This window comes from Natator depressus, chromosome 10, assembly GCF_965152275.1.
Source record: "Natator depressus isolate rNatDep1 chromosome 10, rNatDep2.hap1, whole genome shotgun sequence".
NCBI classification, from domain to species: domain Eukaryota; kingdom Metazoa; phylum Chordata; order Testudines; family Cheloniidae; genus Natator; species Natator depressus.
This window is the reverse complement of record NC_134243.1, coordinates 13,450,552-13,465,892: the sequence shown is the minus strand read 5'-3', so window position 1 is coordinate 13,465,892 and position 15,341 is coordinate 13,450,552. Positions and strand designations below refer to the sequence as shown.

The 15,341-nt window shown below is 37.5% G+C and overlaps 1 protein-coding gene across 5 annotated transcripts in view; it reads left to right on the top strand.

Moving 5' to 3' along the window:
• The window catches only part of SUN1 (Sad1 and UNC84 domain containing 1), a 56,443-nt gene that overhangs the window by 26,648 nt on the left and 14,454 nt on the right, over positions 1-15,341 (top strand). For 2 of the 5 annotated variants that reach the window (XM_074965246.1, XM_074965248.1), the window contains 10 exons: positions 1,896-1,979; positions 2,337-2,447; positions 4,029-4,127; positions 4,856-4,949; positions 6,261-6,319; positions 7,580-7,725; positions 7,867-8,103; positions 9,838-9,924; positions 11,965-12,008; positions 14,912-15,050. In XM_074965246.1, coding sequence (XP_074821347.1) covers positions 1,896-1,979; positions 2,337-2,447; positions 4,029-4,127; positions 4,856-4,949; positions 6,261-6,319; positions 7,580-7,725; positions 7,867-8,103; positions 9,838-9,924; positions 11,965-12,008; positions 14,912-15,050 — 1,100 coding nt within the window. Of the gene's footprint in view, positions 1-534; positions 595-1,895; positions 1,980-2,336; positions 2,448-4,028; positions 4,128-4,855; positions 4,950-6,260; positions 6,320-7,579; positions 7,726-7,866; positions 8,104-9,837; positions 9,925-11,964; positions 12,009-14,911; positions 15,051-15,341 lie in introns of all 5 variants that reach the window. The other 3 variants (XM_074965247.1, XM_074965249.1, XM_074965245.1) reach the window with 2 other exon arrangements.

Sequence of the window (15,341 nt, the reverse complement as noted above, 5' to 3'; positions counted from 1 at the left end):
TCCAGCCCAAGCCCAGAAGTCTACACAGCAATGAAATAGTCCCGCAAACCCAAGTTAGCTGGCACGGCAGACGTAGGTGTCGAGTTGCTGTGTAGTTATACCCTCAGAGTAAATCTTCTAACTATTATGTTAAAGTTGACAGAAAATAACTGTACCCTTCATGCTCAGCTAAAAGGGATTCCTCATCTTCCTCCCACTCCTTCAGTAGTGCTTTTTCTGCCTTTCTGATATCGGGAATGTCTGGTCTCTCCTGGATTCTCCACTAAAACCAGGGAAGTGGTGTAGCACTTGGTCCGCAACTGAAAGGATGGGGGTGTTCAACAGTGTTGTTTTTTTGAGTAGAGTATTGGAACTAAATAGGTGTAAAGCAGTTTTGAACACAGATTTAAAAATAACTGCTCCTCCTGTCGCATCTTCAAGTAATCCATGTTTCAGTTGCTACCTGGTGAGGCTTGAACTAATTCTCCATTGCCAATAGTGTGTTCCACGAAAAATTGTAGACTGCTAGATCTGAATTTGAGATTTTTTCATTAGAAATTCAGATCTTATCTAATCAAGCTTTCCTGGAAGGTGCTACAGACAAACGGAGAACTGGTAAGTTTGACTTCCCAGGTACCAAGCAAGTAGAACTCAAAATTAAGCATTCAGTTAAAAACTGCTTCCCCAAATAATTAATTGGGGGATGGGGGGAGTGTGTGGTGAAAAATTCTGTGAGCCTTGAATCTCCCCCAAGGCGCGGTGCGGCTGCGATTGTGCAGATTTCACTCACTCAGACCGTGGGGACAGGAACCTTTTGGTCAGCCGATCCCCGGATGGAGACGGCGCCCAGACTCAAACACACCACAGGGAGGACGGATAGACACAGAGACAAGATAGTCCTCAGTCCGGACAAAACACAGAAATAATTACCTGACCAGATTCCTGATGTTAGATCCCGGGATCCCTACCAGAACAGAGTGGGAACCAACAGGTTCGATGGCATAGACTTCACTGTGGTCATGCACCCTTCCGTTCTGGCGGAGGACCGCTCGGGCCAAATGCCCAGGTGCCGGCTTGCCACGGCCATGCTAAGAACGGTCAGGAGTCACACAGCCCCAGTGAAGAAGGTTGCCATCTCGGTGGAACCTCCAAATTGTCAAAGTCAGATTCAAGGCTCACAGAATTTGTCAGACCACTTTGTTTATTAGCAAAATGCTTTTCCAGTGCACCCAGATATGTGAGCCCTCTGCAAAAGCTCAAGCTAACTTATTTATACAGATAAGCCAAAGCCAATTTAACATGAGAGACAAAAGGAAGCAGAAACTGACAAATATACATACATATCTTATTTGCATACTAACATTTACCAATCTCCTAGCTCAGTAGGAGCTCTAAGTTAATTAGTTTGAGGACCCATTGTCTCTCACTCCTTAATGTTTCTCTTCCTGACAACTGTATTTCAACAAACCCACCAGATGCATTTCTTTAATGAATTATAATTTCAATATAATTCATTCTACTTTCACAGTGGTATGTGAGTTAAACACCTATTTAACAGTTGCACTGTTTCAGATGCAGCCTTCAGTTAGGGGGCAAGTACCCAATTGACTTCCAAGAAGACCACAGCAAAACCAGGAAAGAGTAGACTAGACTTAGTTAATATTTGTAAGGCAAAAAACAAGAAGGAAAAAGGTTTGACCCACAGGGTAGAGGGGCTTCCTTTAGGCATCATAAAGTTGCAAAAAATGTACACATGCATGCCCTTTGCAAGTCACCTTACACACCAAATAGGTCTCCTGTAGGTGGATTGACTTTATAACTAAATAAATCAGGTCAGTTTACTTGTTAAGGTAGCTATCTGAAGTGTTGGACTCCAGAGAGTTAAATTTTATACCCTCTTTCTGCATGTATTGCAGCTCACTCGAATTACTGTGGAAGTATGAATGTAAAAGACTTTCTCAAAGAGGATGGCCATCTTGGTATAAATGGGGAATCCTTGTGTAAGTATGGTTGGGGTTTTTTTTTGTTTTTCTTTTTTCTGTCTTTTAGCTTTGGGTTGGAGTCCTGGATGTCACAGTGACATCTAGATGATATGAAACAACTCTATAGAAGTTGTATACCTGAACAGTAGTTTTGTGTTTTTTAATTTAGATGCTAAGTATTAACACACAAGTGTATTGCTGCAACATTTTCTATAGGAGCAAATATCTGTGGGATTTTGTCTTGTTAATCTTTCTTCCTACTTTAGTTCTTGGTTTTGGAAAATGATACTGTGACATAACTGGAACATGTCTGTCTTGTTAGTAGTTTTATTGGTTAACTTGTCACTATTAATTGATTGTTACCATAACCAACAGGTGATGACTGTAAGGGGAAGAAACATCTTGAAACATACACAACAGTCCACATGCAATCCTCAAGGTCTAAAAGGGTAGCAAGGACCATTTGGCACACCTTTTCTTATGCAGGTTGACTTGCACTTTTTTTTCATTTGCTTTTATTTTACATCACAACCTCACAAATGTTAATCACTCCTACTGCTTTGTGTTTTTAGTTTAACTGTAATTTTCAAAATAGATTAGGCTGAATTAACTGTAAAAACGTTCTGGAAGAATAGTTACATGGAATCTCTTCTACTCCATGTGTTACTTGCTACAATATTAGACTCACTGATTAGATTAGGAAGGAGCTTGGCAGATATAATAGTCTGTTTACATATGGCACAATTGCTATGAAAGGAAGTTATAGTAATTTATTACCATATGACGTGTATTTTAAAGTAGTAAATACAAAGCAAAAGTTTTTGTTTTGTTTTTGTTTTTAAGCTATACTTTACGTAAGTGTATATTTCTGGAAGGACGGAAAACAGGATTTAAAGAGAAAAGGGACATTAAGATAACTCCTATACAGGGTATTTTATTATTTTGTACCCTGATTTTATTTTTATACCCTGATTTTTATTTATTTATTACAAGACTCTCTCATGTAGTTAGTATACTATCTATCCTATGAAATGGATCTACTAATGCTTGAATAGGCACAGGCATCAAGATGCTTTAGAGCTATTTGCTGTCAATCTATTTTCATGCAGCAAAGAAGAATAGTGTGAGACATTTCTTCAGTCACCTAACTGGTTTTATAAAATACTGAGCTGTAACGTTTGGTGCCCCTCAGAGACTGAGCAGCACATCCTCTGCTAATCTAAAGTTTAGAATTCCTCTAAATTTATCTGTGGTGGTCTATTTCTATAGAACAACAACAACAAATCTACACTTAGTGTCAGAGTCAAAGGCCATTAATCTTTCCATTGACTTCAGTGGGCTTTGGGTCAGGCCTTTGAAAAACCAGCTGACACAGTCATACCATAAAACATGCAGCTGAATTTAATTATAAAAATGAACAATAATGTACCTAATTACTTGTAATTTTACTTTCAATAAGGCATATTCTTTTCTTATTCTTATGCTTCTCAATATCTCCTCTTGTTAATGAGGATATTATGGTCAATATTTTTTAAATAACGATTTTGAAGAATTAATTCTTGAAGTTTTAAATGTTCCAGAAACTTGCAGTACACACTTGAAGACAAAACCAAGAAACTTTGAAAGGGTTGCCTGACTAAATATGCACTTGTGTTATACTAAAGAGCAGATGATTGAAGAGTATTAATTAGGACATTTTTCTGACAGACTATTGTACCACAAAACATAGGCTCTTTATGTTCTGAAAAGATGGTATTTTAATTACCCAGATGATAAAATCTGGATGTTGAACTGTCTATGTACTAGCATATTGTCTTTTTCCTTTTAATGGTGTTAGCGCCACTTATGTCCATATTTTGTCTTATTAGCAGTAATACTCATTTTGTGTATAATGTTTTTAAAAGTTTACAAACTACTGGAGGATATACACTAAAATTATACTATATGTAATTCTCATAACTTCAGAAGCTAAAGAATCTCTCTACTCTACTGCTTTTATTGTAAACGATGGGTCAGGTTGTCTGTCTATACATTACATATATATATAGTTCATTTGTTATACACCAGGTTACTTTGTGCTACAAGTGTTGCAAACAGTGGGAGCAACAGGATGGTTTATGTCTCAGAAGATGTTATCACTACTTTGGCTGGCCATTGTTTCTCCAGGTTACTATCTTGATCTCTGTTTTTGTGCTTTTGCATGTGTTCTGCCTCTGCTGGCAAAGTAGGAGTCTACACTATGTGATTGCCTCGCTGATGCTGACTCAACTGTGCTTTGGATGGTACTTTACTGTTTGTAAAGGCTAAACTATTTAGTGACAAGATATCTGTGTTCACAAATTCAATGGGAGATTAACAAGGCTGCTTCATATGAAAGGCAACAGGTCTAATGGTTAAAGCAGACAAGGGGGGGATGAGGAAAACTGGGCTCTGTTTGATTCTCCCATTAACTCCCCATGGCTTTAGGAAACTTTCTTAATCTTTTAGTGCCACGGTATCCCTATAATCAAAATTAATATAATGCCTTTTTGAAGCTCATAGAGGCTTTTAGTTGAAAGGGGTTATCCAAGTGCAAAGCACGATTAAACGTAGCTGAACGGGTGTTGTGTTTTAACCTTATGAAAGTTAGTTATTGCTTTACTAAACAAATTTCATCTTCTTGCATGGCGGTTTTTTGTGCTGAGTAGTTGATCGTGCATTGCAATACATAGCTGTGATATAAAGTTAGATGAAAACAAGTTGCATGTGTTTCCTTTCACCATCCACCCCAACAATCTGTTTGTTGCACAAAACATTTTCTGCCATATTTGCATGTGCTTCTGCTTGGTCTCCCTTAGTATATATTCTGTAACAATTACATTTTTAGTTCATTGAATACATCCTTTCTCTTATAGGGAAGGCAGCTTCTGGGGTATTCTGGTGGCTTGGAACTGGATGGTATCAACTTGTTACTCTGATTTCTTTGTTCAATGTGTTTCTTCTTACAAGGTTTGTGAATTTATTTTTTAAACAGAATTTTCTTCCCTGAGTTACAGACTTGTTAGATTTGTGCTGTAAGAGTTGTGATTAAAATGCATGAAATTATCCTAGTTGAAGAATACAGGTGTAATGTCTGTGACAAAAGGAGAAAGCAAACTGTGTGTGTGTGTGTGTGTGTGTGTGTGTGTGTGTGTGTGTGTGTGTGTAAACACGGGAGGGAGAGGAAAATCTTTGCTATTTAGAAAGACAGAATTGCTGAGGAATGAATCTGTTTGTAGCTTTAGAATCATACACACTTCAGCAAAAAAGGAAAAAGGTGATCTGACAATATTCATTAATATTCTAAGAATGTGGGGACACATGTATGTCAGTATCTGTAATATGCCTTTCTAAATCAAAGTTGCTGCACATCTTTCTGTACAGAGCATCTGTATACTTTCATTTTAAATATGAGGTACTGGGTGAAGCGATTAAACAGCTACATAGCAAACAGTAAAAATTGTTAGACTAGTTACACAGGTCTGTTGTCCACCTTAACGGATTAAGAAATAACCATAATGAATTCGTCAAAGAAGTATACTTCAGTACTTTTCAGATGCATAATCTGTGTGTGTAATATGCACTAGAGGAAAAAGCGTGATATTTCTATGTAGCCAAAACTTAAGCTAGATCAATCTAAGATGTGAATAGGGCAGTGTATTTCCATATGCTGTTGAATTCTAAACAATGTGAAGACACTTCACTTTAATGTAAACTGAACTAACCTCTGTCATGAGGTACCATTATTTATACTCGTATGCGGTCTATTATACTATATGAGTTGGAGTCTGCTTTTTCCTGTACATGAGTAACTTCCATTCCACTAACACCTATGGACATAAATATGTATTTACAATGAAGAAAATAGAAACCCACATACCAAAGTGTGTGTGTGTGTACAGCTTTGTAAGCCTGACTCTCTCATTCTAAGATGCTATATAGATTCGGTCATGTCAGGTTCAATATTTAGGTACAAAACAAAATTACTAAATGTAGTACCACTGTGTAAAATAAGTTTTTTGTATTTTTCTTTTCTCCAGCATGTTCTTGGGGGGCGGGGTGGGGGGAAGTAACTATTTGGGCAAGATACTATTGCTGACGTCATAAAATATCAGCATTTTTTGTGATACAATCCACAGAATTGAGCTCTAAGTGTTTAAAATTGAACCTCATGTTTAGGTTTATTTCATGCTAATGCCTCAACCAATTATAGAGCGCAGTTAAAAATGATAGACCCATTCTATGTCTAATTAAAAGTTAAATTTATTTCTCTGTTTCTAGATGCCTTCCAAAGATTTACAAGTTGTTACTGTTTCTCATCCCACTGCTGTTTTTGCTAGGTATGTGAAGTGTTTGTTGTTAGTGCAAACTGGTCAATAGTTATTACAAATGTATCAAACTAGCATTTTTAGGTGAACTTGATGTTTATGAAAGATGTCCAGCTAACAGCACAGGAGACTGAAGTTCTGTTTGCTGACAGCAGCAATTCAAGCATTCTCCAACACTGCTCTGCCAGTGTGCTTCCCATCTGACATGGAAAGAATATCCCTGGTTGTGAGAAGGCAGTTCAGTTTCTGTGCCCCTTCAATATGTAGACCATCTCTGAAGGGGACTACAGGACAACCCATTCATGACCAGGAACTGGAATGAGCCCATTAAGACACTTCACATAGATTACCTGTTGATGATTTGTTAAATAAGTCTAATTGCATTATTATTGGCAGTGCTTATAGTCAACAGTTACAGTGGCCCAACATTTTTCTATTTTCCAGTCTTTCTGGTTGTTGTAACTCTCTCTAACTTAAACATTTTGGGCACAATATTCCATGCCAGATGTCTGCCCACAGATGAATTTTTTTTATTAAGTTTCACCTGAAATGATTCAGTCATATCTGAGAACGAGGCTAAGGAAAATTGCTCCTCACCAAAAAAATCTTTTGTTGTCTCTAGTGTCTCAATTCTTTGGAGCAGGGACTTATATGTTGCCAGAGGGATTGCTTTAGTGGTGGGATAATACTGCCTAATCTCATGGGTATTGTGAAGATAAGTGCTTTAATGTTTGTAAAGCATTAAGAGACTACTATGGAAACCCCATAGAAAAACTCCTAAGGAAATTAGTAATTCTGTATTCAGTGCAGAATCTGGATGGTGTGCAACAAATAAGATAATGGGCCACACATAGAACAATGAGGATAAAGAAGAAATATTGGCATGTGCCATTCAGTGAGTTAAATGTATCTTGTGCACTAACTGAGCCATGGGAAGTTATGTGATCATGTGAGGATTGTATCATAATGCATACACGTAAGAAGTCTGAATTAAGGTTGCACAAGCAACCTTAACTCTGGCATTTCCTAACCTTTGAGTGCTTAGTTTACAACCTTAACACCCTTAAACATAGTTTGTTTGTTTTTAAATCTAGTTTTGTTTAGACTTTGGTAGTGCCCACAGTGTGAAGTGCACTTTCCAAACACGTAACATAGCTTCTGTCCTGAAGTAACTGCTTTAAAGTATTAATCCAAATGGTCATAAAATCTGAGATTGCACCTCTTCTTAAAAACAATTTTTGCATCTGTTTTTCTTTGATCTTCTTGCCTAAGGTATATGGTACTGGGGCTTTGAAGGCTTCCTTTCATTACTGCCTGCATTCAATTGGACAAACATACGTCAAACACAAAGAATAGATGAGCCTCTGCAAATTCGTAAACCACATCCTGATTCTTCTCGCTATGTTCAGCCTCCAGAGGTAAAATACTTAGTATATTTCTTAAAAGGCATCTTCTTAACTCTTGGCTACTGGATTTTTCCAATAACTAAACTGTAATTCAAGAATAATGGAGTAAATGGGCTTGCTTAATTCTTTTATATATAAATCTTCACATTTTAGGGTCCCATACAGTTATTTGATTCTAGTCGTATGAGTGAACTGGAAAAGCAAATGGCCTTCATGTCTGACAGATGTCATCACAATGATGAAGAATATGGCAAAGTGATGCTACAGCTTGAGAAGCTTCAGGACCAAGTTGCCCAGATGAATGACAAAAGTGAGATGTTGATACTAATAAAAAATGTAATGGGCCAACATCTTAAGGAAATGCAATCTGAGGAAATGGCACGTTCAACGGTAAAGATAAAATAAGTGTTTCTAATGGTTTCTTAACATTGATTAGCGTACTAACCCTAGTGCATATTTACCATCCAAATTATATGTAAGATTTTTTTATGTTGTATTTAAGAGCCTATGTTAAAATTAATAGAGGTAGTTGAAGCTGCGAATGAGAATTTGAGTGTAGCTGGAGTGTGAAATTACTTAACTGCTTATTTCCTTTCTTTGTTTTTTAAGGCCTACATCAGTGAAATAGTCTAGCAACTTTTAATTATAATTTGCTATACTTCTTGTGTTGGGTTATAAATCAGAATATTTGCATTTTCAGCCATCCCCTTCTCCAGTCTAATGTATACCCCCTTGCAGTCAATGCACTTATTTGAGTTGATGCTTTAATAAATCATTCCTAAAACAGGGAGTACTCGCGTACCAATCCTTGAAGAGTTTGAAACTAACTTCCAGTTTTTCTTTTTTTAACCAACAAAAAAGGCTGTGGATGGTAGCCCAATATCATGACCTGCCATGTACCAGATCTAAGGCTTTCAGCAACTCCTGAATCTTGCTCTTTAGGCAAGAGGCACTAAAACAGATGCTGGATGTCTTTAGGATGTGAGGAAGGGGGAAGAGAGAGAGCTCTGTTTAACTTGCACTACCTAACTTTTGTAACAAAAATAGTAATTATAACATAAGTGTAAAATTATGGCACCGGAAATAAGAAAGAAGGCCACAATTGGATGATAGGGTTTGTCACTTATGAAAAGTCAAATGCTTAGAGTAGGCTGTATTTGTAAACACGTTTTATACTTTTCATTCTGAATATAAATGTGTATAAACCTTTTGATGCTAGGGACAGTATTTATTATAGCGTACTACTAATAAACTTCTTTCCTTCAACTCTTTCTTCCACTCTGACCCTCTGTTAATATCATAAGGTGATGGATTGAATTTCCTATAATGCCTAAGTTATTTAGGATCATTAATTTAATTGACTTTCAGTGGGATTCGAGCTCCTAAATCAGTGGTTCTCAACCCATTTACCATTGTGGGCTGCATAGGCAGCTCTCTGTTATGTGGGCCACATCTATACAATATATATTACGTGTATGGCTGTGAGGCTGTCCCGTGGGCTGCAGCTGTGTGCTGATTGGGCTGCAAGTGGCCCGTGGGTTGAGAATCACTGTCCTAAATCTTTAGGAAAAGTCTCATCTAATGTTTCATGTCACAGTTAACTTTCAGTACAAAACCAGAAACACTACAGGAAACGAGTTGGGTAGGCTACTAAGTAATAGCCTACATAAGAGTTCAAATCTTAATCTGACAAACTGTGTTTTTCCACAAAAAGTGCTTTTACTAGCCCATATTCCCTTTAATTAATTGGCTGCCCAATTTGGTATTAGGCTCTAGCTTTGATGCTAGCATCTGTAACTCAAGATTTCTGCTGATATTGCCCCACCAACTGGCAAGCAGTAAGCATCATGTAGTTTTGTCAGCAGTACTGCCTGCCCCCGTCTCGTGTTCTTGATCTCGGAGGGCTATCTCCAAATGGCTAGTCTAACGTAGCACAGCTTGGCATCAAAAATCAATTGGACTGAAATGACTTAAGCATTTTTCAAACATATTTAATCCTTGGTTTGTGTGCACAAAGTATCTGGCATGATCACAACATGAAAGTAATGATTTTACTAAAGATACTAATAGCAATTTGACTATTTTTGTTCTCAATAAGTAGAACATTTTTTTCCTGTTTTTAAGACTGATCTTCTGGCTTTACACCAAGAACATGAATTGCGCATTTTGACACTGGAAGACTTTATTGGAAAACTTTCTGCAAAATCTGAGGTACTGAAAGGCTCTTGCCTTCCTACCTACATATAGTGAGTCCAAAGCATAGCCTCTTTACAAATTAAATGGAGTAAACTTCAGTCAACTATAGAAATGTTGCTTAGTAAACTTTTCCCAATATCTATCTTGTACCACTCCAGTTATCAAGTTTAAGTCTGCAGTGCCCAAACTTTCTTTAAAATTGCCACCTCTTGTTTCTGGAGAGGCTGAAGACACAGGTTTCTGTCTGCAGGTGCAGGAAGCTGAAATTGTTTCATGTTTGCACATCTAAAGTGACTGTCAAAGTAAAAACATTTTAAAAAACCCCTCAAATAACTGAATTCAGATTTTAAAAACTGGTATTCATTTTAATGCAGCAGGTTCACAAGTAAAATTGTTTGGTCCTACTGCCTTTCACTTGCTCTGGAAAATGAAACTTGAATGGTCAGCCCCACTCTAAGGGATTGACTACACTTGCGAGTTAGAGCGCATTAAAGCAGCCCCTTGGCGCCCTAGCTCACTACCCGTCCACACTGGCAAGGCATGTAGAGCACTGACATGCTCTCAGCCCCCCACCCCCCAAACCCACTCTCTCTCCCCCCACATCACTCCTCCTCCCCCCATTTGAAAAGCACGTTGCAGCCACTTGCATGCTCAGATAGCTACCACAATGGACTGCTCTCTGTGGCCGTTGCAAGAGCTGCTAATGTGGCCACACCAGTGTGCTTGTAGCTGTCAGTGTGGCCAGATTGCAGTGCTTTCCCTACTGCGCTCTACGAAGGCTCGTTTAACTCAAAGCGCTCTACATCTCCAAGTGTAGCCATGCCCTAAAGAGCTTGTCTTCACTGCAACAGTTAGCTTGAGTACACTCCAGTGAGGGCAACCTCTCTTCAGAACAACCCTCGGGAGTTACACAGGGTGATTTGATTGTCAGCACAGAATGACTGGATTAGCAGAGTGACTGGATTAGTTTCTGAGGAGTTATTTAAAATGTTGCATTCCCGCTGTGTTACTAGCTTGAGCATCAGCATCACTCAAGCGTCAACCCACCCCCAACGGGCCAGCCAGCTTGCTTAAAGCATTATTTAACTCAAATTAAAGATTTTTTGTATGTGGACAGGAGTTGAGTTAGGGGTAACACTTACGTTATAACTTGAGCGAACTGTGATGTGAAGACACAGCCTAATTCTTTCATTAGCATAATACATTTATTTAACTTCCACAAGGCTGAAGCAGAAAATGTCCAAGATTCCGTGACTTCTGTGACCTAATCTTAGCTTTACTTATAAGTACAGGTCTCTTTGTATTGGCACAGGCTGGACTAGTGCCAAAACCTGTTTGAGGTCCCAGTGTCTGGTGCTTTGTTTTCTGTGCTGTATGAGCAAGAGTTCTGAGATCTCTCTTGCATGTTCCTGAAAGTTTCATACCTAGGATCAGTACTGGTGTCCCCAAATGTAGATCTCTATGTGAATGCTGCTTCACCCTGTACAGGGATGGGAGCAGATATCTCTGGAGATCTTTCACCTCATTTACACCCTTCCCCTTCCAAAGCCACACTTACAGGTAACTGTCCTGTAACAAAGGAGAGCCCAACATGTTAGATTAGCTATGTGGGATCTTTGCAGAGTAGTACCTGATGATTTGTACTCCCATTCCCTCATACAGGGAAGAAAACATTTAGGTCCCTGCCAACTAGAGATCCAAACCTAGGAATCTATCTCTGATCTCTTTCATGGCAGCTTGTGCCAATGAACTGGGCCACTGCATTTTTAATAGTCCTATTGATCTGTACTAGCTGTCTTTTTGGTGAGGGGTGTTTGTAGCTTTTTTTAAAAAAAAAAAAATCACTCTTCATCAGATTCTGATCAATAAAGCAGGTAATTTGGCATAGAATGATTTATACAAATGCATGTACAGAAACATTAAACTAAATTATTTAGGAATGTAATCTTTTATGGGTGCTGACCAAGCATGTCCTCTTCATGTGGCAATTATCCTTATTTGCAATCTTGAAGTTAAAGAATGCACTTCTCAAAACAGATTTTTCATATCTATCAGGACATCCAGAAGGAACTTGAACTAACCCAAACAAGAACAGTGAGGTATGACTACTGTCTATGTCTAATATGTTGCATTTTGAATCCTGATACTAATTGATGGTGGTAGGAATCGTTCACTGAACTACAATGGTAACTATCCTTTTCTAATGCCTGTTGTGTATCAGTTGAGTGGTTTTTAAAGTTTTGTTGAAGTGTTTGTCAGCATGAGTGTTACCTTTTTATAATAGGTTTTGGTGGAGATTCTAGACATCCGTGCAAGAAGACCAGCTCTGAACTCTGAACAGTCCCATATCCTACCCCCAATATCTGACCATTATTTAAGCACCTTATTTCTCTAGAACGGTATGAGGCATAAATTCACTACCACTCTAAGAGGGTGAGTGGGGCTGGCCGGAAAAAAATAATTGTATTTGGCAGAAAAAAATCTGAGGGTTTTGGCATTTGGTTTCATTCTGCATTGGGATGAAGCCATGGCCTTTGGAAAAAAAATAAGATCCTGACCAACCTCTCCCAAATCTCTTCTGTTGGAGCTTTTCCACTCTGTATGAATAATATTGAGGCAAAGAGAGACTGACTGTAAAGCAGTGGTTTGGACACTAACCTGTGATGTGGGAAACCCGTATACGAGTCCCTGTTCTGAATCGGGAACAATAGGAACTTGAAGCTGAGGAGCCAACATCCTAGATGAGTGTCAAAACCACTAGGGTACTGACTAATGTGGGGTGGGTGTCTCTTGTTTTTTGGCTAGAATTTCCATCCTAGATCTGAGAAGTTTTTCCTGACAAAAATTTTGTGAAAATTAACACATTTCCACAAAAAGCTTCGGTTTTGAGTAATTGGCATTTTCCGACAAACATCTTAACAAAAAATTCCTGACAGCTCCCAAGAGTGAAGATTTTTGGAATTTCCTCAGAGGCCACTTACTAAGTGTTAAGCAGTATGCTTAAAGAAAATGTGCTGAGACCAGTTCTGATTCCAAGGGACTCACGTAAATTCAATCTGTGTACCATCTTAATTTCATCTACATTCAGTTTGTCAATCATCTTAATTTCTATTTTTGAATCACATGCTACTAGGACAGAACTAGTTTGAGAAGAAGTGTAGCCTGATTTAGGGTGTCCTAATAATATTAATTTATCAATTAAATTTTTATTTTATTTAATTGAATTCAATTAATATTAATAATAATGATTGATATTAATACTATGGATTTTAGACTCCCCAGTCTGTTTGATCAGAAGATAAGTTATTGTCCCAAATCAGGCTCCACAGAATTTACAAAGGACCCTCAGGGGTATGACAGGAAGCTCACACTGAGACAGATATATTCGTAAAGACTTTTTATTAAAATCAGTGAAATAGTAATTCAGTGGTAAAATAATCAGAGTTACAAAGTTACAATTGCATTACTGCTATTCAAAAGATACATATGATGATATAGTATTATATGCAACAAAGCTTTGGTTAATATACTCAGACCCTTCCTCAATAACCTGGTGGTAAGAGACACAGGACCAGCCTTGCGGTTCAGGTTTTTCAGTTCTTCAATGTGAGATGCAGTGCTTAGAAGAAACTAATACTAAGAGCTATCAAAACTAACTTAGGGTTTACTTGACTAACTTAAACTCAAAACCTAATAAACAAATTAAGAATAAAACTTAGGGAGACCAAGCTTAGCCTAGTTCCCTTGAAACTTAAAGTTTAAGAAGAACAAGTATAGCCTACTAATAGTAGTAGTCATAGTAGATAGAACAGAGTGAGTGTAAGTAAGACAGAGTAAGTGAGAATACTCTAGCGAGGTGGGTCACCTCTTTTATAGGTCACAAGTGCCAGAAATCCTTCCTCCTATGCCCAAATTTCATTCCTCAGCCACAAAATGTTAGGTTACTCTTACTCCATAGGCTAGTATGTTTGTGCGTATTGATGACCCGTATATATGCATATACGTTTTCTTGTGGTGTACCTATTAAGTCTGTGGGTACAACACTGAAAACCCCCCTATGCCATTCTTCCATTGTCTGTTGGTCTAGATAAAAGGTCCAAGACACATGCGTGGATACTTATCTATTTAGGTAACAAGATATAGGTCAACTTTGCTTTCTGGGTAAAAGGTTTTAATATAGATATGCTGACTTTGCCTAAGCTTAACATACAGGATGTGGCCTGTAGGTCTCTTGCATTACAGCCAAACTTACTTTAATATAAATCCATAAACCTATTACAATAAACCAAAACTATAATTACAATTACAACCTATTACAATAAACCAAAACTGAAACTATAAGAAAAGAGAGAGAGATGCAAGTAAGTAAGCAAGCAGGTTAGTCCTATAGGCTACAGAAATGGTGTGCTAGAACTGACTGTACATCATTTTAAATAATAATTCAACTAATAAAATAGCTTTAAAATGATATAGTTGATCGATTTTCCCTTATCATATAATTCCCATTGATTTTGTATTGTTTTGAAATACTTCTTGGAGGCCTGACTTAGCCATACTATAATTTAGATGCTGAGTTTTAAACTAGTTAATGGAGATCAAATACTGTATACTCCACTAAAATAATATGGCAAATTCATGTAAAAAGACCTCAACTCTGGTTCTACAGAAACCTTACAGAATCCCACAAACCTACCTATGTCCTAATATTGCATTCCCAACTAAGTAAAATCCCATAGAGATATAATTCAAGTTTGGATCAACACTTCAGAATATATTGATTTAAAACAGATATTTAGTATGACTATCTTTAAACAAATAAATATTAATTTGAAAGGACATGCATTAGTAGGGTCACGAAGTCTATTTTTGGTTTTACCGTGAAGTTGTTCACTCTATGTATTAGACAAATGTCTTATTCTGTCAAATATTTGATTGAATTTTAAGTTGTGCGATTTGTTCTGACCTCTTGCTCTTAAATTATGACTCTTTTCGGGTTTACCAGTGGAAGTGATGAGCAAAACCAGCACCTTTTATCCAAGGTTAAACAACTAGAACTAGAGTTGGCTCACATGAAATCAGAACTGTTAACTCCACAAGACTTGAAGACCAGCTGTGAGAAAGTAGATATGATTCATGAAAAGGTAAGTTCTACAGTTGTATCACTATAAAACTCTCTTGCAATTTTCAGTGGAGTCTCCACAGGAAATATACTCCATATTTGTTTGATTACACTGAATAAAACACTTTCAAAAGACAACGGTATGCTAATTTTAATAGTAATACTGATTTTTGAGGTAGCAAGTACTAATCTTACTAGACACTTATACATAACAAGGGATAAACCTAAATCTTAAATGGAACTAAAAGCACAGAGAGTAAATATATTACACTGGTTTTGTGTATAGTATATACTCTAATGTAGTAATTGGTAT